This window comes from Uranotaenia lowii, chromosome 1, assembly GCF_029784155.1.
Source record: "Uranotaenia lowii strain MFRU-FL chromosome 1, ASM2978415v1, whole genome shotgun sequence".
In the NCBI taxonomy this organism is placed as follows: Eukaryota; Metazoa; Arthropoda; class Insecta; order Diptera; family Culicidae; genus Uranotaenia; species Uranotaenia lowii.
Window position 1 is genome coordinate 205,195,655 of NC_073691.1, and position 27,161 is coordinate 205,222,815.

A 27,161-nucleotide genomic window follows, 5' to 3' on the forward strand; every position below is an offset into this window, starting at 1 on the left:
GTCCGTTGATGATGATGATGATGATGATGGGATTTGAGCGGTCACAACGAGCCAAAATAAAAATGAAATGACAACGCGCATCACGGAAGATTTTATCGCCCTCGCTTGTTCGTCAATTTGTTGATTTATTTCATACGCGTTCGGAAATGAGCCTGCCTTCGCTTCTCCTCTACTTTACAAGCGCGCACATTCTAACCCGATCAAACCGGTGAGATTATTCCCGGTTTGGATTTCACTTCAATTAATTCACACCCGAAGATTGACGTTGAACCCGTTCGCCCAAAAGTAGGTACAATGTAGGTTATCCCGGCTAGGGTTCCACGAGTCTACCTACGAGTCACTGACCTCTATCAGGGCGGCGAATTTCCCCCAAATGAGTGACGAAAATTGAATAAAAGACGCTCAAAAGAAGCCCAGAAGCCCCGACTGCCTGCTCATTTGTTATTCATACCCCGTTGTGGTGCTACCTCTCCTTCTCTAGAGGGGGAACCTTTAAAAAACCATTGAAAGTGTAACAACTATGGCCAACGAGTTTCCCTTGGTCCCAAAAACTTTCGGATGGATCATTCCCGAAAAAAAGGCTCCCGTTTTTTCTAAAACGAATTTTATTCGCTGCTCCCGCACGTTAGTCTACGCGTTCCGGAATGACGATGATGGTGCGAAATTATGTCCAACTCTACGGAGGGAAATTCCTTTCCACTTGCCTCTAGTCAAACGACTCCAAACGACCCCTGCGAGTTGTATTCTGACAGTTTTGACAGAGAGCAGCCGAGGAAGGAGCGGGCAAAAATATGTGTGAACGCTCGATTAAGTACGTTTAATTCATTATTCATCACTCCCCGTACTGCCACAACACGGCACGCATGGATTGCGAGATAAGTGGCGTATAAGTGGTTCGTTCCATGGAAGTTTGAAGGAAAGAATAAGACGGTGTTGGCCGGGCGGATAGTGTCATCTATTTCCTACGAAATGATGACCAATTTTTGTTCCAGTGTTTTAGTTTTCTAAATGTTTTTAATTGCAAATATGTTTTAAACCACTTTAAAGAAAAAGAAAGCTGGATTCCAATAAAAAAAAAATGTCACCGAAAATATCCGCTACACCAAAAGCACAGAAAAAACTGAGGTATTGAAATGTAATTTACAAAAACTGCTGAACCAAGGCATACTAGATCTCTGCTTACTATGAGCTTTCTCCTAATATTATTAAGAGTGATGTATAAAGAATGAGAAGGAATGAGGAGAAGAGAGTAAGAAAGGAGACGTGATGAGTGAGTACTGAGGACTGAAGACTTAGTGACGAGTGAGAGTAAGAAGTGAGGAGTGAGGAATGAGAAGTGAGGAATGAGAAATGAGGAATAAGGAATGAGGAATAAGGAGGAATGAGGAATGAGAGGTAAGGAATGAGAAGTGAGGAATAAGGAATGAGGAATAAGGAGTGAGGAATGAGGAATGAGGAATGAGGAGTGAGGAGTGAGGAGTGAGGAGTGAGGAGTGAGGAGTGAGAAGTGAGGAGTGAGGAGTGAGGAGTGAGGAGTGAGGAGTGAGGAGTGAGGAGTTAGGAGTGAGGAGTGAGGAGTGAGGAGTGAGGAGTGAGGAGTGAGGAGTGAGGAGTGAGGAGTGAGGAGTGAGGAGTGAGGAGTGAGGAGTGAGGAGTGAGGAGTGAGGAGTGAGGAGTGAGGAGTGAGGAGTGAGGAGTGAGGAGTGAGGATGGAGTGAGGAGTGAGGAATGAGGAGTGAGGAAGTGAGGAGTGAGGAGTGAGGAGTGAGGAGTGAGGAGTGAGGAGTGAGGAGTGAGGAGTGAGGAGTGAGGAGTGAGGAGTGAGGAGTGAGGAGTGAGGAGTGAGGAGTGAGGAGTGAGGAGTGAGGAGTGAGGAGTGAGGAGTGAGGAGTGAGGAGTGAGGAGTGAGGAGTGAGGAGTGAGGAGTGAGGAGTGAGGAGTGAGGAGTGAGGAGTGAGGAGTGAGGATTGAGGAGGGAAGAGGGAGGAAGGAGGAGTGAGAAGTGAGGATTGAGGAGTAAGGAATGAGGAGTGAGGAGTGAGGAATAAGGAGTGAGGAGTGAGGAGTGAGAAGTAAGAAGTGAAGAGTGAGGAGTGAGGAGGGAGGAGTGAGAAGTGAGGAGTGAGGAGTGAGAAGTGAGGTGTGAGGAGTGAGGAGTGAGGAGTGAGGAGTATGGAATGAGGAGTGAGAAGGGAGGGGTGAGGAGTGATGAGTGAGGAGTGAAGAGTGAGGAGTGAGGAGGGAGGAGGGAGGAGTGAGGAGTGAGGATTGAGGAATAAGGAATGAGGAATGAGGTGAGAAGAGAGATGAGATGGAGTGAGGAATGTGGAATGAGAACTATAGACTGAGAACTATAGTGTGAGGAGTGAAGAATGAGGATAAGGAGTGAGAAATGAGTAGTAACTGACGACTGAAAATTGATAACTGGTAACTGAGTTCTCCGGAGGACTGAGATTTCAATTTTTTTCCAAAAGCTTTCCGAATAAATAATGCTTTCGCCAGTCGGACTCGGCGGTTCAGGCGATTGTAACAGCACGGATAATACCCTTCTACCAACATATTTTGAGCGATGTTAACACTCTCTAATAGCAACAGTTTCTAACCTAGAAAAAAAGCGACAGCTTAAAATAATTTTCATAAGATAATCAATTGGCCTGAGAGAGGTGTCCGACCCATCCACGGGATCGTTTCCCAAAAATAAACACACTTGGAAAAATGACAAATTAGCATAATTTTCAGTTCGAGTGGTAAGCCAAAATGATATCCATCCCTTTGGTTGGACACCGGTTATTTATCATCTCCCCATCTTCTTCGTTGATCTGCCTAAGCTTAAATAAAATATTCAACTTTAGACAACATTAACAAAATAATAATACGTCCTATCATCTTGCGGTTTATTCAACCACCGGGTGTTGGTTGAATCGTCAAAAAATGTGCCCTCTCGAGGACTTAATTCATCATCACTCAAAAGCCCCTTTGGTTGTTGTTTTGGTTGTTCCATTCCTCGGGCTCGGGTTGAGTAGGAAAATTGAAATTTTGACTTGTAATGCTACTACATAGAGAAGAATGGGGGGTATCGAAAACTGTGCGGCTCGCATTTTTTTCGGACCAATTAATTCGGAAGAGTGGAAGCCGGAACGTCACAGTGCGCTGGTTTTCTTGGCCTTCCCCATCGTGGGTGGTATCTGTTCGGGGAGTGTTTTCCCGCGCAATCTTTTTTGTTTCTAGCTCCTGGGAAAACAGGGGGTGATCTTTTCTCCTGGTCGTCACCCACGACTTTTGGCGAACGAACAATAGGGGTCCAGGTGAAGATTAATTGAATGAACATTCAGAGCTTGTCGCTGCGAAATGTTTAGGCTCTGGAGTCAGCCAGTTAGTTAGTTAGTTAGTAGGTAATTTAGTCGGCTAGCCTTTGCCGTTTCTAACTCCCTGTGTCTATTCCATTCATTCAGTCGTGTGTTTATTTGAAATTTAATTAATCGCCTTTTTTGTTTTCTCTTCTCTGTCTCATTTGTGTCGTTTCAGAAATCGTTCACGCTCATTCTGCAGGCGCTGGACATGTACAACGAGTCGTACCCAAGTAAGTATCTACGGTGTTGATGATGATTGAGCCAGTTGCATGTAACCGCATCCACCTGGTGAGAAAGCTGATCCCGTTTGGAACAACGCGTCTGGTTTTGAATGCCTGGAATGGAAAACATTTCCTTACAATAACGCTATACAATTTTCAAAAAAAAATTGACGTTTTCCTTTACTGTTTCAGAAAAATGCCTTAAGTTATTATTTTGTTTTCTTTTGGTCTTTCTGAGCTCCAGAGATAAGCGAAAAAAAAAACACATCTTACCGTGTCGTTTTCTTAATCGAGCAAATGACTCCACATTGCTCTTCGAGCAAACAGCTTCCAGATCCCATCAAAGCCATCCTCGTCACAAGTGTCAAGTCACTAAACACGATTTCACTCCAGGCCCGCGATCAAGTGTTAACCTCAACGATTTGATCCGAGAATGCCTTGGCTGGCAAAGCTTCACTCTTATTAGCAGTAGTCAAGTCGTGTTCTTCGCAAGCCATTTTTCCATACAGGGTGCGAAAAAACATATGCTTACTTGGATCCTCGCGATGGATCACCCGCTTTCCATCTATCTCATTCTCGACACCCGCGACTTCGCGACTCGATACCGAGGCTTAACTAAAAGCCCTGACTTATTACTTTACATGTTCGAGCGAAGTCGTGAAAAATCCTGAACCGTTTAACTCAAAAATTAGCATAACGATCTCGTTTTTTGTTTACTTTTTGCTTAAATTTTTGCAGCGGCTTGTCGCATTCGGGACCAAGCCGCCGCCATGTTGTCTAATTTTTACGCCTTCGCGTTCTCCGAGGACCCCTCAAATGGGAACAGTGTGGATCAGCTTTTCCTCACACTGGTGGATGACCCTGTTGTTGATGTAAAACAAGCAAATCTGACGCTAATTAAACGTGTTTTTCTTCTTGTGTTTTTTTCTCGTTTCGTTACAAAAAATTTAGTTGTGGAACGACTCATCGAGGAGACATCTTTCTCCGGCGTTATTCTGCCGTCCCACGAGTGGAATACGCTGGACCATACCGGAAAGAACGCCCGGATCACATACAGGTAAGAACGGCAACGTCTTTATTTTCCAGTTCAATAAGAACGTTTTTTTTTTTTCAAATAAAACAAATCATGTTTGGATTTTTGTCTTTTTTTTTCTCCAAATTTCAGGGTTCGGGTGCAGTGCGCAGATAACTATTACAACACCACTTGTACGACGTTCTGCCGGCCCCGGAACGACCAATTCGGCCACTATACCTGCGGGGAGCAGGGCAACAAGGTGTGTCTTCCGGGCTGGCAGGGCGCCAACTGTGAGAAAGGTAAGACCAACTAATGTCAGTTAAAATCGAAACTAAGAATCACAACTAAAATAGCGACTCAATTTAAAACTAGAATCAGTTCTCGATTCGAAAATCAACTGAAAACTCATGATAAAATAACAAAAATTACAAAAATAACAAAAATGACAAAAATGACAAAAATGACAAAAATGACAAAAATGACAAAAACGACAAAAATGACAAAAATGACAAAAATGACAAAAATGACAAAAATGACAAAAATGACAAAAATGACAAAAATGACAAAAATGACAAAAATGACAAAAATGACAAAAATGACAAAAATGACAAAAATGACAAAAATGACAAAAATGACAAAAATGACAAAAATGACAAAAATGACAAAAATGACAAAAATGACAAAAATGACAAAAATGACAAAAATGACAAAAATGACAAAAATGACAAAAATGACAAAAATGACAAAAATGACAAAAATGACAAAAATGACAAAAATGACAAAAATGACAAAAATGACAAAAATGACAAAAATGACAAAAATGACAAAAATGACAAAAATGACAAAAATGACAAAAATGACAAAAATGACAAAAATGACAAAAATGACAAAAATGACAAAAATGACAAAAATGACAAAAATGACAAAAATGACAAAAATGACAAAAATGACAAAAATGACAAAAATGACAAAAATGACAAAAATGACAAAAATGACAAAAATGACAAAAATGACAAAAATGACAAAAATGACAAAAATGACAAAAAAGAAAAAAATTAAAAAAATGACAAAAATGACAAAAATGACAAAAATGACAAAAATGACAAAAATGACAAAAATGACAAAAATGACAAAAATGACAAAAATGACAAAAATGACAAAAATGACAAAAATGACAAAAATGACAAAAATGACAAAAATGACAAAAATGACAAAAATGACAAAAATGACAAAAATGACAAAAATGACAAAAATGACAAAAATGACAAAAATGACAAAAATGACAAAAATGACAAAAATGACAAAAATGACAAAAATGACAAAAATGACAAAAATGACAAAAATGACAAAAATGACAAAAATGACAAAAATGACAAAAATGACAAAAATGACAAAAATGACAAAAATGACAAAAATGACAAAAATGACAAAAATGACAAAAATGACAAAAATGACAAAAATGACAAAAATGACAAAAATGACAAAAATGACAAAAATGACAAAAATGACAAAAATGACAAAAATGACAAAAATGACAAAAATGACAAAAATGACAAAAATGACAAAAATGACAAAAATGACAAAAATGACAAAAATGACAAAAATGACAAAAATGACAAAAATGACAAAAATGACAAAAATGACAAAAATGACAAAAATGACAAAAATGACAAAAATGACAAAAATGACAAAAATGACAAATATGACAAAAATGACAAAAATGACAAATATGACAAATATGACAAAAATGACAAAAATGACAAAAATGACAAAAATGACAAAAATGACAAAAATGACAAAAATGACAAAAATGACAAAAATGACAAAAATGACAAAAATGACAAAAATGACAAAAATGACAAAAATGACAAAAATGACAAAAATGACAAAAATGACAAAAATGACAAAAATGACAAAAATGACAAAAATGACAGAAATGACGAAAATGACAAAAATGACAAAAATTACAAAATGACAAAAACTACAAAATGACAAAAACTACAAAAATTACAAAAATGACAAAAATAACAAAACTGACAAAAATGACAATTCGAACTCGCTTCTGAATTTAAGTCTGTCAGAACTCAGAACTCGAATCATAACACGAATCGGAATTTAAATTTGAATTTGATCAAAAAAAAAAATTTGATAAATAAAATTTTTAAAATTGGACTGAACTCGAATCCAAACTCAAAACTGAATTTTAAATTGAACTCATACCTCAACTCGAAACCTATATTAATTCTCAAGTTCGAAGTTTTGTAACCCATCGACAAAGCCCAGGAATGAATCGAAAGCGATTTCTGAAAAAACGTTTCTGTCGATAGGATCTCACTTATAAAACAAACAGTAGATGCCCTTTTGTGGCTTATGGCACTGCTAATCGAATTTTAATCATCAAATCAAATCACCCGAGCTTTGCGTAATGAGTCTTCGTCTGTCCCAGGGCTTGGGGCTCTTTTCGTCATCGGTTGTTTTTTGATGGAATTTCTCAAATCCTTCGAATCTTTCACCATTTGGTTTCTTTTCTTGGATATATGAGAAACAAAATCGAGAGATGTCATCGTTTTCTCCTTTTATGGATGACTAATTTCCTAATTTTATTACCCTTGCCCGTCTGCTGCGTGCTCGTTGTTTATCTATCGGCAGATGGATGTGTTTTTTCTTTATAAGACTCTGTTTCTTTTCGGGGGCAACCGTTTTCGAGGGCCTATCAAAGTGTTGTCTTTAATTCTTGCCCGGAGTCGATCTATTCGGAGGAGCCTTATTTAGGCGGGTACAATTTTATGACTCCCTCTCAATCGAAGAAAGGCGACGACTTTTCTTTGCTGTGTAGTGGAGATTTTGCGTAATGCAACTTCCACTGCAGGGCGCTGGCGCTGTGGAGGGTCACCGCAAAGACATCAGTTGAGCTACCGATCCCTGAATTGATCTGACCTCGATTGTATTTTTACTTCTGTGTTTTTTTCGTTCATTGATTAAGGTTAGGGGAAGGAACATATTTACGAGACCCCTTACCCATTTGAATGGATGAAACGAGCTTTCTTTTGTTGTTTTGTTTTTTTTACGTACGGTTAAATACGTTACTTAACTTTTGTTTTTCTTCTATCTTTCTCTCATTTACAGCCATCTGTAAGCCAGGATGTGATCAAATTCATGGCAAATGCGACCAGCCGGGAGAATGCGAGTAAGTATTGTGTAGTCTTTTTCTATTCATTCGGGGTCCAAGGGAAGATTTCCGCAATGACCTCCGAGGTAGCATCAAATCAAATGCAACGGACAACATGAAAAACTACCACATTGCGTCTTTAATTAGTCGTCTGGCGATCGATGATTAGGAGACAACCGATGGTCGTGGCAAACGGATTGGATTTCCATTAAGAAACAGGAGAATTGAATTAGAGATGCTGATTAGGAATCGACTTGTGGCTACTGGTTTGTAGTTGTTGTCCACCACTTGAAGATCTTGGACATGACACATCACCTCAATTGAGAAAGACGAATTTGTGAGGCGAAATTTTGTTGAGTTGAATGATTTGACAAATTCAACGACAATCTCACGAAATCGCTAGAGGAGAATTTTCCCAACTGCTAAATCGTTAACCCAAAAGCGCAGCAGTACAGTTCACAGATTTTCGAGACAGCAAATTCCTAGACCCAGGGATAATCGACCCGAAGCGAAACGGCAGAAAAGAAAGCATATTGAAATGATTGCTTCCTAATAAAATTTAATGCTCCTATTAAAAGTATTAGCTCAATGGCGATGACAAGCGGGAACAAAAAAAAATGGGAAAAGGTTTTGGCTAAAGCCCGTGAAGAGATGAGGAAGCTGCGCTCATCGATGGTCACCAAAATGAAGAAGATTCAACTGATCGTCTTCCATACAGCGATTTCGCTTCTTCGGCTTCTCGAGAAGAAAGATTCAAGTGCTATTGGTGTGGTATGCTGACTGGAAGAGGGAGAAATTATCGGCTGGAACAAGCGGCTCGAAGCCCCGGAGACTCTCCGAATGGCTCGTAAAATTATGAGATAACGTTGGGATTTATTCTTTTGCGGGTCGTTATTTTGATTTTTTTTAAGCACAACCACCCTCACAAAATTCGATAGAGCAGTTTCATTCGAAGCAAATGGCTCTCGAACATCTTCATTTTGAGATGCCTTTGAAGAAGAAATGATTGGAAAATGTTTAGAGGTTTTTTTTTGTTCATAATTCCCAGTGAGTGAGTCATTGACGGACGTCAGCACTTTTATGAAATTTAGGACACCAGTTTCAGCAAGTAGGTCAATGAGTGAATAGTTTTAATGTGTTTTAGTATAAGACTAAACATTTTGGTCATCAAAAGGGATCAAAAGTGAATTGAGCTAATTTTCCCTTCAAAACTGGGTCAAAAATACGCAAAATATTACAGTGACTTCAATGCGCCCTGTGAAAATTTAAGCGACGAACTCACCTATTGGAGCAGCTTTTGGCCCATCTTGTTTTTTTTGTGCTAAACGCATAGCATGGAACATGACTTCAAACAAAACATTGCCCCCCCTCAAAAAGATCAAAAGGCACCAAACTGTGAGTGGGTGGTGCAGGGTGCTGCCCCAAAACATGTCCCAAACTAGCTAGCTAGTTCGAAACCCAATCAGAAGGAAAACATTGCATTGTTCCACTTCGCCGAACAACATTGCTCGTTTGTCTATTTGTAAGCACGAGTTGAGGAACAAAAAAACAAAAAAACAAAATGTTGCATGTCCCGGAGGACGGGAACCCACCTCGAAAACTGACCGAGTTACCTGCCTACTGCTGTCTAGTTGTGCTCAATGTGGACTGCCGCCACAATTTGGTCCCGATCAATAAAGCAAAACCCCACCGATGATGGGGAGGGGCCTAAACCTAGTCACGGATTCTATTGAAAACTGAAGTTTCTAAACCAGTCGCGCAGCCCGGTTGGTTAGTTTGCCAACCGAAGGCTTGCAAGATTTGAACGAGAGTGCGCGATTTGAACTCTTTCTCCATTGGTCCGTTGTTGGCTTTTGAAAAAACAAACCCCTTCCTTGGTCTCTGGATCCTACTAGGTGCCGTGCTAGTTAGGGGCATGTAAATATCACCGGGGATACGCGGAAGCTCGGTTGCACTTCTCTTGCAGCAACGATCAGAGATTGCTGCTCCAACCCCAGACTGCCAGACTGAAATACATCTTTTCAATAGGCTCGTAAAATAGTTGGAACAGCTAATTAGAGGTACCCCTTTGCTTCTTTTTTGTTGTTGTAAAGAAGGGGGTGGGAAACTCTCATTCCATCCAGACAGAGAGTAGCAATCGGCCGAGCCCGTAGATCACGATTTTCTTAGTCCTGCCTCAGCCTGAAATGGGTGAACATTCGCACAAAATGCGAAGAATGAAGGGTTAACAATTTTGATTAATTTGAACAATGCCTTCGATTTCAGATTCATTGTCTTGTTGATCCTTTGCAAAATTGGTTCAACGTTCAATAAAAAATGGGAATATATTTTCCAATACATTTTTTCATTTTTTCGGAAAAAGGTCTCCAATATTACTATCATTGCGTAGATGTCTGAATTCCTGAACTGCAGTTTAAATTTTTCATCTTCCAATAGAAAAGTTACGTTTTGCTCCCTCCAAAGCGGATTGTCATAAGTTAATTCCAAATTTGGTATGGGAAACCTAAACATCGTAATAAGCCGAGAAATCCAATTCCTGCAAACGTCAATCATTGTGCTAATAAACTCCAAACAGCGGTAAGAAATTGAAATTCATCAAATTAATTAATTGTGTCTCAAAAAAGAACTGTTTACCAAATGTGCCGCATTGATTTCTGAGTGCCGATAATTATGACTTGCGCTTTGCTCTATTCGGAGCGACAGAAGCGAGTGACTTTAGGGATGATGACCGCCATCACACTCTGGTCACTGCTTGACCACCCCTAGTCAAAGCCGGTACGCGGGTGCTCCGCACACCACCAATAAGGAATTCCCGGCTCCCGCATCGAACTCGTCAGCGTTAGCTCTCCGAAAGGTGTAAATTGATTGATTCCAATCTGGGAGCCCCCCTATTTTCAGCCTATCGTTGCCAAATGATCTGACACTTTCTCATCTCCATTAACGAGCCTCGTCGAGTTGGCTGGCGTTCGCTCTTCTGAGACTCTACTGACTGGGGCGATCCGGGTGGCTCGTAATTGGTGAATGAATGTTCAACCCGACAATGTTGATGAGACCGATATGTTATAGGGGCAAAATTGTGACATTTATAGTGGATTCCTCCTTGTTCGATGGAATTTGATTCGATGATGAATGGAAACGATCGATCGGTCATCGAACGTTTGGTTGAGCAAACTTGTTGCATAACTGGCCAAACGATGCGAGGAAGCAGCACGTGCACTGTGGTTAATTTGGGTGTTAGAAAATGTATCTGAAAAGTGGGATTTCATGAATGGATTCCAACGTATTTAATTCAATGTACTGGAAAAATAATGACAAAATGAGGAACTTCACAGTAAAAATTTCATTCGCTTAAAGTTTGTTTAACTCCGCCGAACGAGGAATGGAAAGATATTTACCTTTTTTTAATGGATAACAGCTATGGTTTCTCTTGAAAGAACAACAGACATTTGCAATGATGGAAGCTACTCTTTTGTTGCTAAAAAACAATCCAAATCCAAATCTTTAAAAAAAAAATATCTACATCTTACATACGCACGTGCATATTCCAAATTTGTCTAGGATTCCGTCGTTAATTGACTTCGTCGGGATGTACTTCTAATTTTATAAAAAGACTTACCTGTACAGAGTATAAAAAACTGAATAAAAATCAAAATTTCTGAAAATAAACGAATACCGTGAGTGAAACTCTTCCTTCGAAACACAATGTAAACAAATGATTTTATGCCCGCAACCAATGCCTACTCTGATAATTTTTCCTATAAGATTGATTCGGTAAAAGTAGCATGGATTTGTTTAGGTTTGTTCGAGCCCACAAATTTAGGCAGCGATTTATTGGAATCAACCAAAACTGCCTTAAAGATAAATTATTGTTAGCTAGGTCTAGTGTTGCAAACGGGAACGATATTCGTGCAAGTCGTGCCAGTTTCTGTGACAGGAAAACGGCCATCAAAGCCCCGTAGCATAGGAACATTATCAAACTAGCAAAGGAACGCTCTCTAGAGGAGGAAAGTTTTGACATTTAACATGACATTCGACGCTGTGCTGAACCACTTCTGCGCCGCGCCGAACAAGGAGCCAAACGAACGGAAAACAGCCATTTGGCCATTTGATTCTGGGACTCTCAACCGATTAACCATTAGCCGAAGATTTGTGTGAACAGCGAAACAATAACTTCTAACAATTGTAAGATAAATGTATGGTTTATCGAATCGTCATCGGATGACTACCGAAGGTGGTTGAATTGAAGCTCGTCGAGTCGAAAGTGGTTTCGCCTTTTCCGATCGACGACGACGACGACGATTTAAGAAGTTCCCCAGGGATTGAGAAATGGGCAAGACGCTTTGAAATCCCGGCCCGGGAGATGCTTATCTCGTGTAGCCGTTTGGGAGAGAAGAAAAGTGTCTTTGTAGCCGGAACTTGAGCTCGAAGCTTCAAAGCGAAAGACTGCGAATGGTCGGGCAAGGAGAGAACGCTAAAAAATTAATAATAAAGCAACACTTAATCATACATAATTGAACGAGTAAAACATTGTTGTTGGGAAAAATTACCTCGGCAATAAATCTTTGCCGAGTGCCGAGGTGCTCTTTCTGGATTCCAGGGGCCAACCGGTCCATTACACTTGTAGGTACGAGAGAAGACTCGGGAACTCGGGATAGGTAACAAAAGGAAAGTGAATGCATTCTTTTCTACTAGGCGGTGGTGGTTGTTGTTGTTGTTGTTTTGGGAGGCCGCCTGAAGATGTTCGATTGGTTCAGAGATGGTTCAAAGCCATACATACTCACGGTTAGTGAGTAATGGACTGTTTGTTTTGTGGTTTGGAATTTTGCGCGATGATAGAAGTGACCACACTACTATGATAATGGTTGTTACGTTTCGTTTCAATAACTTCTCTATCGAAACCGATGAACCTTAGATTTACTCTTCTTGAGCCTGAACGGATTGAGGAGAGGAAACCACCAACTATTTTTCTGTCGATGCGTCAATATTTGACAAGTCATTATTACCGCAATCGCCTCGTTTGCGCATTGGTTAACTCGAGTAGAACCCGATTGTAGGTACGAGCGAACATACGAGCGCGTGCGAAACCAAACCGATCACTGGCGGCGGTTGGTTGCCGGGCAACACAAACAATAGCCTGCGCGCGCGGGTCGGCTTTGTGCTTTGTTGTTATCTGTTTTACCTTCCTCCTCATTCCGGTAAGGATTTGGATTTGAATAAATTCTTCCCACGGTAGTCGTCACGACATTCCGCGGCAGCTGACCAGACAATTCCGATAAATCAACTTCCTTCCTCGCTCTTATCTCCGAATGCCAATATCTGGAGTATACTGGAAGTTTGAATTGAGTTCGATGATGTATCCGAAAATTTCTTCAAATATTTTTCAGAAACAGGAGATATTCTGTGGGGAAAACCCTCAAGGAAACAAGCATCGTTCTAAGGTAAAAATTCCTTTGCGTTGAGTCGTGTGGTGTTTAGATATTTCTTCAAAGCAATAAACAGGATTGAAAAAAAAATCGTAAGGAATAAAGTTCTTACGGCATCTCAGTACATACTTAAGTAAGCAAAACCTTATCATACCCAACCATACTTAACATTGTTCTACATATTCTACTCTACTCGAAACCTACTGTACATTTCTCTACATTTTTTCTTCTCCTCTCTTCTCTTCTCTACTCCACTCTACTCTACTCGACTCTATTCTACTCTACTCTATTCTAATCTGCTCTACTTCAATCACTCTATTCTACTCAACTCTACACTAGTCTTCTTTACTCTACTCTACTCTACTTTGCTCTACTCTACTCTACTCTACTTTACTGTACGCTACTCTACTCTACTCTATTTTACTGTACACAACTCAAGTCTATTCTACTCTACTCTGCTGTACTCTACTCTACGCTACTTTACTCTACTTTACTCTATTCTAATGTACTCTACTCTACCCTACTCTACTCTACCCTACTCTATTCTACTCTACTCTTCAACACTCTACTCTACTCCACTCTACTCTACTCTAGTCTACTCTACTCTACTCAACTCTACTCTACTCTACTCTACTCTATTCTACTATACTCTGCTGTACTCTACTCTACGCTACTTTACTCTATTCTAATGTACTCTACTCTACTCTACTCTACCTTACTCTACTCTACTCTTCAACACTCTACTCTACTCTACTATACTCTTCAACACTCTACTCTACTCTACTCTACTCTACCCTACTCTACTCTACCCTACTCTACTCTACTCTACTCTACTCTTCAACACTCTACTCTACTCTAGTCTACTCTACTCTACTCTACTCTACTCTACTCAACTCTACTCTACTCTACTCTATTCTACTCTACTCTACACAACTTAACTCTACTCTATTCTATTCTTCTCTACGCTACGCATCTCTACTTTTCTCTACCCTACTCTACTCTACTCTACACTACTCTACCCTACTCTACACTGCTGAACTCTTCTCTACCCTACTCTACTCTTCTGCACTCTACTCTACACCTCTACTCTACTCTACTCTACTCTTCTCTCCTCTACTCTACTCTACTCTACTCTACTCTACTCTACTCTACTCTACTCTACTCTACTCTACTCTACTCTTTTCTACTCTACTCTACTCCTCTCCTCTACTCTACTCTACTCTACTCTTCTCTCCTCTCCTCTACTCTACTCCACTCTACTCTACTCTACACTGCTGTACTCTACTCTACTGAACTCTACTCTACTCTACTCTACTCCTCTACTCTATTCTATTCTTCTCTACTCTACTCTACTCTACTCTACTCTACTCTAATCTATTCTACTCTGCTATACTCTGCTCTACTCTACTCCACTTTACTCTACCCCTCTCTACTCTTCTCTGCTCTACTTTTCTCTACTTTACTCTAATCTACTCTACTCTGCTATACTCTATTTACTTTACTCTACTCTACCCTACTCTACTCCTCTCCACTCCACTCTACTTTACTCTACTCTACTTAACTATTTTCATGCTATTAAACACAAGCACCTAGGCAAGTGAGATGACAGGTGTGAGGTACCCGGAAAAGGTTGCCTCGTAATGATGCTCGGTAATTCGTTATTAGAAAGAAATCAAAATGTCAGAACAATTCCACCACGGGTCTGGAAACTCCTCATCACGATCTTCTCGGCCTCAAACAATCGAGAGCCATTTGGGTTGGGAAATAATTAAAACTAGCACCCGGTAGTTTTCTACTGCTTAAGGACGGTCGGTGGGTCGGCTCGCATTTCCGAGTTCCGAAATGTAACGAAACGAAGGTTGAGGGAATCTTTGACAAGGGGGAAAACTTTGAAACAACCTTTTTCCCGTAGAATCTTAATTAATCGAACAATTTAAATTGCCTACCGTTCGATCGGTTTTCGAATTGGTATGCCACCACACCGTTTTTTTCCTTTTCCTACCTCTCTTGATTACGATTGTCGAGAGGTTGTGGAAACACAGCCTCCGCCGAGTCGTAAACGGCTAAAGGGGAGACGCCCGCTACATCGTCTTGTTGCACAACAATTCGCCCAACAACCATATTTCATTTGTTCACCTTGTTTTTTTTTTCGTCGGTTTGTTACCCGTTGCTGGATTCTTCCTTTTCGTGTTGTGTGCGAGAGACCCTATTGTCGGTCGTTCGATCGTACGGATCCCGGAATGGCCCAACTGGTCCTCAGTCCTCAGTCGGTCGGGATGTGTTTTGCTGTGTGGAGCCCCCAATCGCTAAATTGGCATCTCCAACGTTTGCCGACTCGTTTTTTTCGCGCGCGCCCAGCACATCTCCTCCTCAAACGGGATCCAGCTGGAACCGGGTGCCTCTTCTGAGAAATTGTCGAAATAAAACATTCACAATTAAAATCACGCAGTTAATTAAAAGAAACACCAAATAGGCTATACCTGCCTGTAGCGTGGCTGGAATCGGCGCAATCGGACCGACTCAATCGGTGTTTAGGCTTCCTTCGCCGATTTGGGTCGGAGGGAGAGAAGGTTATGGCCTGGTACCGATCTTTTGCGAACCCAAAATGGGAAGCGAGAAAATTGATCGTGTTACAATGCTCTCCGTATTTAAGCAGCGGTCGGCGGAACCAAATGGCAAAATACCTTAATTAGTTTACCCTTCACGGTGTTTCTACGGTTTCAAGATTCCTAGGATTGCAGCAGTCTGGTGGTGACACCTGGTTTCCTGTTGTAGCTGTTTGCCGCGTGACCTTTCGCCCATCATAGTCGATTCTGGTCGATTGAGGTCATTACGTGAATTCACGTCGACCTGACAGCGCCCATTCTACCGGGAAGACTCCGCAGTCTCAATTGTTCAAAAATGTATGAAATAGCCAGACGTTGTTCACTCTTCTCGACTGGCCGAGTGATTAGGAGGAAAGTGGTAAAAAATTTGCATCTTATTGCTTTCCGTTTGTTCCCGGTCCAATGAAAAGTCGTCGCACTGCTGGGTGCGCAGCGTCGCCATTCCGCACCGCAGCGTTTCCAATGGTTGATAGACATGGCTTTAACTAGTTTAATTGTCTTCAGAAGAATGTTTACCTCTTTCCTTACCGCGCGACGACGTGTTTCTTCTCAATCTCTCTCTCTCTCGTGTGCTGCTTCCAGTTGAAGTTTGTTAAGATTTGTGGCACGTCTTCGTTTTGTGTTCCGTCCGATCGGATTGTTAACGGACCCCAGTCGTCACTTTTGCACACTGCTGCTGAAGCTGAAGATCGGCCCTTTCGTTCGATCGAGGCAACACTGTTTGTCGATCCCGAAGCCAGTGGTGTGTTTTCTATTTCTGCGAATTAATGAGGTGAAAAACGTGTCTCCCGTGGCAACCCAAGAGGTGAGTTGATGTTTTGCCCGACGCTGACCGGACACCTCAGTGGGCTCTTGTTGTGGGTTGCTTTGTTTTTTCCCTCTTCTCTGCTTTGTTGTTGTTTTGAATCGTCGAAATAGGAGAGATTCTTCCTGTGAAGAAAATTTGAATACCTGATCGGGCGGTCTGTAGGGGGGAGTGCTGGGGTGAGGTAACGACAGACAGGCCTAGAATTCGTGCAGCATTTATAATGTGCATAATCGACCGAGTTGAAATTAATTATCCCAATCGTTTGAAGAAGCCTAGGTGGTTTTCAAACAAAAGTTCACCGAAAACAACTTGCGTACGATTTTTATCTTTTTGCTTTTCTTACTGAAAAGTAAAGTTGCCTTATACCTACTCACTCATCGACTTAGCTTGATAATTATTTTTTCATTCTAGGAGAACGTGTGTTGGCTTCAAAAAAGTTGTCATCAGCTACCTCACGTGCGTTCACGATAATTCGCAAAAATTGAACCTTGTAAACCGAATTAGATGTAACTTCCAGAGTTTTTTTTACATTTCCGGTGCCTCTTTTCTTAGAGAATGCCCTTTACAAATTTTAACACAACAAACGGGAAGTAAGCAGAAAAACAAGGTCATTTTTTTATTTTTTTTTTTACGAAAAAGAAAAGTTTTTGTTCTAGATTTTTTCTGGAATCTGAAAACCCCTGACTCCCAAACCTATCAGTGTCAATTCTATCAATTCGTTGGGTTCCCCGGAGGGCTAGTTAACCGCCTCTCCGTGTGACTTAACATTGTTCTAATTTCATTCAATTTTAGAAAAGATACAATTCCCTAACCTTACACCTCCCAGAGAGAAGAAGATCGCTTAATATCTGACGCACACAACACCCATCATAGTAGCCCGGTAACATCCCGCTATTCTTCTTTCTCCCTTTTGGCCACCTTAACCCGGTCTATCGGCTCTTAACCTACGCAGCCTACTGTTTATCATTAGTTAAGGTCATTATCGTTCTGTTTTTTTTGCTTTGTTTCATCCATTCCGGGTTCAACTCTCTGCTATTATTTTGATTCCCGAAAAAAAAACCCGTGCTTCTCACCACACAGTTTCGGTTGCTGCCTTTTTTCCGGGCCGTGTGGTCTCAAATCGGCTCCATCGAGAACGAATATCCACTCTACTAGAACCTGTTTTTTTTTCTAGAGTTTTGGGCACTCTCAATCACTCTCTCGCGGGGCCAAGCAACGGCACCGCGCTCCATATTGCTCGCTCGCACACCCTCGCGCCAGATTTTCAACCTTTTCGATTGATACCCCAACCGACAACCGAATTCGGTTGCTGCGACCGAGAGGAGGAGAAAGATGACTCTTCAAAACTTGGGCCCCCGAACAGACCGGGACCGGGAACGACGAAGAAGTTCCTATCTAATAGATTTGATTACCCCGCGGTATGTAATTTACCATTAACTTTCAATTAGTTTGGAAGGGAAGCATCCGGGGCGCCTCTAGATACTGTGGGTTCGGGAATTTGGAACCGAACGAATGCTGGAAAAACCTTGAAATTCCTAAGAACTTCAATCGCGCGGACAGACCCCACGGAAGGCAATCGACCGCACAAAGTAGCAGGCGAGCGCTTTTTTTTTGTCTTGTCTTGACACATCGGAGATCGATGACGCTCGATTTGACAACAAACGGGCAGCCCGAGCGGCGCTTTTTGTTTGTTGTTAGCCAATAGCACACACATACACTAGCAAACATGCACTGTTTAACGTTCAAGTGTCCAGCGAGGGTGACGTAGGCCTACGTGTTGCGGTTTTTTGTTTTCGGATTTCGGTGCGAGTAAACAACACCCGAAGATGCAAGCGCTATTTGAGCGGCTTTTCACTGTTGTTGTTGTTGGGCGCTGAGGGCTAAGAGAGTGAGCCCGCTCTTCTGTTTGTCAAATGTGACCTGTTGGATGCAAGCCTCCGCTATAATCGGGTAAACAATCAAACATAAACAATGGATCAAACGGTATGCACTTATGGATGGCTGCTCTAGGATGCTGGTCACCTATAAGGCATGCGTCAGAAAATGGATTTCATCGATTTTTGAAATGGACGAACACTACATTGTAACTGTAAGTGAGATCGTTGTAGGAGAAAACGCTAACAATCATTTAAGAATGAATTTGAACGTTTACGACGATTCAGGGATCTGCTTTATATCTTGCTTAAAATAAAAATTCAAATGATAAAAACTCGATTTTGATTATGGTTTTTGTAAAAAAAATAAAATAGCTTAAAAACTCTTCATGGGGTAGAATGTCATAACTAATGGACAGAACGCACTTCACTGAAAGGGTAGTCAGAAATGGAATAATGATCATTTGGAATATAATGATTGTTACACACAACATTTAGTAACATGTTAATCGTATTTTTGTCAACAAAGCATATTAACATTGGCAAAAAATCATTTGTTATTGCAAACTTATCGAAAATTTGGCTCTTTAAAATAAAAAGCTTTCAAGTAGGCAATGAAAATTAGTTTCTTTTGTGATATCGCAGCAAATACAAAGAATGAATCTTCGTTGTGATATTCGGTTTTTCTATGTTGAGGAAAAAATAAATATAAATAAACAAACTTGATGTAATTTTCATCATTGCATTTTGCTCAGTGTATATTATAAATCTAGTACTGCAATCTGATACACTCAGGCCAACTGTCAGTCAACGACGGCGACACCACAAAATCACTTTTTTCGCGAGTTCCAAACGAAGTTACATTTTCTGGTCCGTATAAGCTATCGAAGGTAATATTTTAGAAGATTTCCAAATTATTCATAACAGAAAATATGGCGAAAAATTCTTCAACACTAGGGTTGAATGAAAGGACGACGCGTTGGTCTTATTTTTTTTCACAAAGCTTTCCAACACGATGGTTGGAATCAGTGAAAAAAAGGCTATTTTGTTGTGAATGGAAAAATTGACGTTGGAAAAATGGATAATACTAAAAGCTTCTCCAACAAGCGGGTTGAAATGTAAATGAAAGTGAAGATGACCCACTTCAGTGCATGGATTGTTGATTGTGACGCTCGGGTCACACAATAGATCTTTTGATTATAACAGTGCTTTTTAAATGTTGAACATTTGGATCGTTGATGATTCGAAAATAGCATGGATTTTCGCTGCCAAGTTGTCCAACACCCGGGTTGGACAGCGGTTAAGAAAAACATGCGTTGGGTTTTCACTCCAACAAAAGTTGGTAGTAAGGTTAGCTTTCGGGAGCCAGTGAAGAAAATGAACTTCGAAAGTGAATAGATAGAACAGAGAAAATTACGCGATGGTAAATGTTATTTCTTTTTCGACAGGGATGGATCCAGAAGAGGTAACACCTGTGGCCTTCGATGAACAAGATGGAATACAGACGACACCCAAGCAGCCTGTATACGTCGTTCTTCAAACGGATCTCGACCGGACGGTTATGCAACGTAGCCATGCTTTAACAAGAATCTCGCAAATAATAGAGACAGTAGCAGCCTGCCATTACCCTTTTGGAAGCCAGAAGGGATAACTCACAGACTGCTGCAGAGCCTACGACACAACCCAAAGTATGCTTGAGCAGTGAATATTTGACGAAGGACCAAACCGTACCGGAGTTGAGCTCAAAAACATCTGTGGCCCCGCTATGTTTGAGAAGACCATCGAAGCCAAGAAATCGAATGAAGGGGCCTCATCTTTCAGCCGAGATTCGGTGAAGCTTCCTACAGTTGACCTGCCGAGCTTCAGTGGTGTCGGAGGAAACTGGAAGGAGTGGATCGATAAGTACAACTCATTGATCCATCGCCGAACATCTCTTCCCACGATCCAGAAGTTTAAGTACTTAAAATTTTCCCTGCGGATCGTGGATTTTTTGCAGACCATCGAAGCGATCGACCTCCTGGTTCAACAGTATAGTTACCCGAAGCTACTCATACAAAAACATACGCGGAAGCTTTTCGAACTGAAGCCAGGGAAGCGATTTGTTCACTTAATGGCCAACAAACTCGATTCGGCAACACGCAGAAAGTGGGAATTGGTTTTGGATGGATTGTTGGAGACAACGTTAGCCGTCTTCATGTCAACCAGTTTATGAATGAAAACATTGTTAGCCTCACAATTCTGAAACGGACAGACGAAGACACCTTATATGAACAGTTCTTTGTTGATACTATCACGTACAGTTCAGATGGTAGATTCATACTCAGACTCCCAGCTAAAAATAACATGGTTTTGGACAGGCTTCTGAAGCAAGAGAAGAGATTTACGAAGAACGAGCAGCTACGGAATGATTACGGCATGTTCATAAGAAACTACCTCAAAACTGGCCATATGAAAAAGACAGAAGAGAGAAAATTAACCATAGGCGCCGCTCAATTCTATTTCCCACATCACCCAGTGCCTAAACAGGAGCACCACAAAACTTAGAACTGTGTTTAACGGATTTGCCAGTACATCAACAGGCCTCTCCTTAAATTATGTGCTGATGAGTGAATGAGCGGCCAGCCTTCGCCACCTTCGCCGTAGAGCCACGCGAGCTCGTGGTTCATCCTTCGCCTCCACAGTCCGCTCTCCTGCACGCCGCCAAAGATGGTTCTTAACACTCGTCGCTCAAATACTCCGAGTGCACGTAGATCCTCATCGAGCAATATCCATGTCTCGTGCCCGTAGAGAACAACCGGTCTAATGAGCGTTATGTACAGGTTACACTTAGTGCGAGGGCTAAGTCTTCTCGGCACGACTTCCGGTGATAACTCGCCGCCGGATCTCACGGCTGGTGTCATTTTCTGGGGTCACCAGTGTGCCGAGATAGAAGTCTTCAACTGTCTCCAGCTCGCCGATCGTGACCTTGTTATTACTGGACAAGCAAGTTCTCAAAAAGTCGACAGTATGCAAAATTTAAGCCTTAAACATGTGGTTCTGTGCGCATTCTGCCCCAATTTTGATATGATTGGTTTTAGTTAAAAATTTGGGAAGTTAGTGAGCTTTAACAAAATATTTATAGTCAATCGAAAGTTGAAAAAAGAAAAGTTGGAGTTTCATCTGACTGCGCAGGCTGATTAGCCATTAAACCCTAATATGTAAATCTTGAAAAATTACAAGTTTTACGCAAATTCAATGGATCCTTCTGTTTTTAAAAACGAGAGGCGTTTAAATTAACTTTTCACGTATGAAATTATAGAAAAAGTTTGTTCCTCACAACAACAAAAAAATGAAGAAAAATAGCACTCAAAGCAGTGATGTAAGTTTTCCGATTAATATCGACCAAATTAATCGACTATGGAGTGATGTAAGTAGAAGTTTTAGTTGTGTTCTTTTCTCGACTTTTTCCCCAACTAAGTCGACTAAGGTCAACTCGAACAGTCGAATTTGCTGTGATGTAAGTCGACCAAAGAATCGATTGGTGGCAATAAACATGCACGTCAACAACCGGACTTCATTAACTCTTCAATAGTTCTTCTAAAAAAACCATCGAATCTGTGCCACTACTAATCGATTTTCGCTTTCTTTCTCTTTTTTTTCAGATGTCGGCCCGGCTGGCGGGGTCCGCTTTGCAACGAGTGCATGGTCTATCCGGGCTGCCGGCACGGTTCCTGCAATGGCAGCGCCTGGCAGTGCATCTGTGATACCAACTGGGGCGGGATTCTGTGCGATCAAGGTAAGTCGAAACAACCGAAAACCTATCGCCCGCTAATAATAATTAGTCCGCCGATTATAGGGGGGATTAATCAAGGGGGAATTAGCGAGCGATTGAAAACAATGAGCGAACAAACGAACGAACTTCAATTACGCCTTATCACGATCAATTGGGGGCTTAGCGAAGTTTTCGGGCGGTTCCGTTTTTTTTCGGTGCGGTCCCCATTTTCGGCTTATGATTCAATAATCGCGCAAACTCATTAAACTGAGAAATCGGTTGAGTTTTTATCAAGAGCGTACGGTGGTAGCGCAAAAGCTCATGCTCTGTTTCTTGGTGAGAAAACTGTATTGAAGCGGTACCCGAGGCACGGGGAAATTGAGTGATTAAAGAAATCTCCCGGTAATTTCGTCTTTGTGTGCGATAAATCGATTAATGAGAGTTGATCGGATCGGTTTTCCGTACCATTTTTTTTATTGTTTCGACGGTAAAATTGACTCTCGAAGGCAAACAATATCCGACGAGGGGTGCGCAAGAGTTATCGAGTCGTTATTGTTCCGTACCCCGGTCGAACGAGGGCTACGGGAAAGATTTATAGCTGATCCCATTAATGACTGTTTCGCCCGAAGTTTTACGGGGAAACGAAAGGGAGAAGTGATCGATGCTAACCCTTTTTTGTAGAGCAGCAGCACCCCTTCGAGATTCTGACGGACGTTTTGTCACCGCCTGGTCGATTGTCCGTCCGTCCGTCCGTCCGTTTCAGCCTGATGCGCAACGTCACTCACTTTGGACGCGCAAGTGTTCGTTTTTGGCACTTACGGCTGACTCTGTCTGGGGTATCATATTACAGGGTGCATAAATCTCGGGCACCCGCATTTTGAGTGTTGTCAACCCTACCCCAACAAAGGTTTCCTCCTTTTTGTTGAACCGACACCGGTCGGGTAAATTTTTCGGTTCAGTACCTCACTGACTGACAAGAACAGGACCGGGCCTCGAGGCGTGTAAATGATCCCTTGGAAGAAATTCAGTCACCCCAGCGAGCGGCGCGGCTGTTCTAACCCTGACTGATGGGGTCCGTAATGTGGTGGGTGTCACTTACATCGGCTTTGAATCCAGATTTTGACAGTTGTGAACCCTTTCACTCACAACAACATATCCATGCTTCATCCAAAGCAGGCGGTGACAGGATGGCGTTGGCCATTAACGACGAAAATAATAGCTCCAAGCCAGAGGAACAATAAACTTTTAATTCCACCTTAAACGGAGATTTTTTTTTTCTTTAAATGCATCACGTACAAACACAAAATGAGAGATCTAAATCAACAACAACCTCACCTATAGGGGAAAATATCGGTTTTGCTCCGCCACAGCCTACTACAGTCAGCTTTCCACCAAATCAATCCATTATTGGAAGTAATTTCGAAAGATTCCGGGCCGATACAAAAAGGGGGAAGGAAATTAAGCTGACCTGGCTAAGACGCCCTCAACCCTGCTCCAAGATACCTTTTTTTTCTTGCTTCGTTCGAACGTTATTATCGAACTTCCAGCGGGTAATCATCAATAGCATCATCATCATCATATTCGATTTATAAAGCCTCCGTTGTTGCTGCTGCCGTTTGTTGGTTGCGTTGCGAGAGACTCATTCGATTTATTGCCCGCTGCACTCGTTTCGTATGGATCGACCGGGCCAGGTTCATCCGTCGTCGTCGTCTTTGTTTGGAAAAGCATTTCCGGTGAAATTTTTAATTCCACCGGATGAACGTTGCCCTTCGATGACCCTCGCTTGGTTAAGTCTGGAAAAGGGTTCCGTTGTTTGTGTCCTTTTTGTGGTTTATGATGTGTGCTTCCGTTTATCATCTTTTAAATAAAATATCCACTCTATTTTGTTTTTTTGTTTTAAATTTAGAATTGAAACTAGCTGAAAAAAGATTCCGACGAAAAATTTGTTTCTGATTCCGGTAGAAAGACGGATTGACACAGGGAGCGCAGATTATTAAGGCTGCTGTTGTTGATTGTTTGCTGTGATTTGGCCTCTGCGCAGATTTTTAAGACTGTTGATTGTAAGTTGAGGTTTGTCCTTCTGGTGGAAAAAGACGGATTGGCTAGGGAAGCGCAGATTTTTATGGCAGCTTCTTCTGATTGTTCGTTTTGATTTGGTCTTCCGTTGGAAAAATACAGATTGGCTTAAGAACCCACATTTTAAAGGTTGTTGCTGCTGATTGTTTGTTTGTTTTTTTTTTTTTTATTCCGGTAGGAAAAGACGAATTGGCTAAGGAAGCGCAAATTTTAGGCCGACTTCGGCTGATTGTTTGTAATGTGGAATTGTAGAATTGAAATGAAGGATATTTGAAAAATAAAATTTAATTCTAGAGAAAAACATAAGTTTGCAAATAAAAGCTTCTCTTGAGAATAGAGGTGAGAAGAAATGTAGAGATGAGATGAAGGATCTGCAGAAAAAAGAAAAATAGTTGTATTCGGCAACACTGAAGATATACAAAATAAAACAAATTTCTATTGCAACGTTTCTCATGTTGACATCACTAGGCAAAACTAACAAAACTAAGTCGGTCATTGTTCTATTTTTGTGTGTGATAGACCTGTCTTAGTGGATCTCTGAATTGAGATAAGTAAGAATCGTAAAATCACGACACAACTGTGCTAAAATAACGCAAACCGCGGTCAGATGTTCAACAGCCGACCGAACACTTGTCTCTCTGGTTACGCACGAGCTCTTCGAGATCATCACTTGCAACTGTCATCTGCTTCAGATTCAATGAATTCCTTCCGGTGCCTTACTGGATAAGAACAAACATTTTTTTTATTGCCTTTGTTAATTGAAATTGAGAACACACACGCATCTGTGGCTTGGAATGGGTTGAAGTTAGGATTTCGCATCAAGAAGGGTGCGCAACCCCTTTTATCGTGAAAAATGCGCGCACCCTTCAAGGAACACATTGCGCGAACGATCCCCGTTTTCGAGTGGGAAAACGATATCCGTATACGCAACCCCTTAAAAACGATAATTGTTTTTAATCACAGGCGCACTTGTGTATCTATTTTTTATTCAAATAGTTTTTGAGCACGTGTTCAAGGTTATAGTTAAAGTCGTAACTCGTTTTTTTTCCTCGCAATTGTTTCCTAAATCCGGTCAAGTGTCTCTAACCAACTGTTTGATTTCCCAACTGTTTTTTTTTCACCCCGTTTAGATCTCAACTACTGTGGAACGCACGAACCCTGCATGCACGGCGGAACCTGTGAGAACACCGCTCCGGATCAGTACCGGTGCACCTGTGCCGAGGGACTGTCCGGAACACGGTGTGAAATCGTGGAACACCCCTGTGCTCCGCAGCCCTGTCGGAACGGGGGAACTTGTACGCTAACCGCGGGGTCTGGTTCGGGCGCTTCAGCAGCCGCGGCAGATGGCGCCAGTTCCGAGGATCGATCCGAAAGCACGACGCTGCTGCCAATGTTTGTGAGGGGAATGCGTGGCATGAGCTCGATGGGAAAACCTTTTGGGCGAAGTGCCGCCGGGAGTTCCGGGAGTGATTCGGTAATTTCCGGCAGCCCCAAGGAGCTGATGACAGCACTGGGGAGAAGCCATCCGCTGGTGCCCTCCGCGCAACCCATCAAGGACTTTGTGTGCAGCTGCGCGCCCGGATGGACCGGGCCGACCTGTGAAATAAGTGAGTATTCTTGTTTTGTGTAAAAATCTAGGATCTAGAGCTGCATTAAACAGATTAGTCTAGAAAAATTCTAATTCATAATCCAGGCGCGATGCTGGCTGAACGTTATCTTATTTTGTCAGAAAAAGGCAGGTGCAAAATTTTAGCCAAAAAGTTTGAAGGTTGTTAGAGGATTATCATGCATTTTTTTTTAAATCAACATAAAATCTCTATCTTTCTTCGATAATTACTTAATCGCAAAAAAAAAAATTACATGATAAACAAAATTATAAATCTACAGAAATGTCAAAATTGTCAAAATTCTCAAACTTTTCAAAATTGTATAAATTGTTAAAATTGTCAGAATGGTCATAATTGACAAAACTGACAAAAATTATCAAAATTGTAAAATTTTCAAAACTGTCAAAATTGTCAAAATTGTCAAAATTGTTAAATTTGACAAAATGGTCAAAATTGTCAAAATTGTCGAAATGGTCAAAATTGTCAAAATTGTCAAAATTGTCAAAATTGTCAAAATTGTCAAAATTGTCAAAATTTGCAAAATTGTCAAAATTGTCAAAATTGTCAAAATTGTCAAAATTGTCAAAATTGTCAAAATTGTCAAAATTGTCAAAATTGTCAAAATTGTCAAAATTGTCAAAATTGTCAAAATTGTCAAAATTGTCAAAATTGTCAAAATTGTCAAAATTGTCAAAATTGTCAAAATTGTCAAAATTGTCAAAATTGGAAAAATTGTCAAAATTGTTGAAATAGTCAAAATTGTCAAAATTGTCAAAATTCTCAAAATTGTCAATATTTTAAAATATTCCGAAATTTTCAAAATTGTCAAAATTTTCAAAATTTTGAAACTTGTCAAAATGTTCAAAATTTTCAAAATTTTTAAAATTTTCAAAATTTTCAAAATTTTTAAAATTTTTAAAACTTAAAATTTTCAAAATTTTCAAAATTTTCAAAATTTTCAAAATTTTCAAAATTTTCAAAATTTTCAAAATTTTCAAAATTTTCAAAATTTTCAAAATTTTCAAAAATTTCAAAATTTTCAAAATTTTCAAAAATTTCAAAATTGTCAAAATTTTTAAGATTTATAAAATTTTCAAAACTTTCAAAATTTTTAAAATTTTGAAAATTTTTAAAATTTTTTAAAGTTTTCAAAATTGTCAAAATTGTCAAAATTTTCAAAATTGTCAAAATCGTCAAAATTTTCAAAAATTTTAGACACTGTGTTTCTCTACGATTGGACAGGATTCAGACTAAGGCAAAG

At 40.7% G+C, this 27,161-nt stretch overlaps 1 protein-coding gene across 1 annotated transcript in view; it reads left to right on the forward strand.

Moving 5' to 3' along the window:
• The window catches only part of LOC129738315 (protein serrate-like), a 100,306-nt gene that overhangs the window by 70,602 nt on the left and 2,543 nt on the right, over positions 1 to 27,161 (forward strand). Inside the window, exons 4-9 of the mRNA XM_055729499.1 lie at positions 3,526 to 3,580; positions 4,523 to 4,628; positions 4,737 to 4,885; positions 7,713 to 7,773; positions 22,108 to 22,241; positions 25,424 to 25,900. Coding sequence (XP_055585474.1) covers positions 3,526 to 3,580; positions 4,523 to 4,628; positions 4,737 to 4,885; positions 7,713 to 7,773; positions 22,108 to 22,241; positions 25,424 to 25,900 — 982 coding nt within the window. The remainder of the gene's footprint in view (positions 1 to 3,525; positions 3,581 to 4,522; positions 4,629 to 4,736; positions 4,886 to 7,712; positions 7,774 to 22,107; positions 22,242 to 25,423; positions 25,901 to 27,161) is intronic.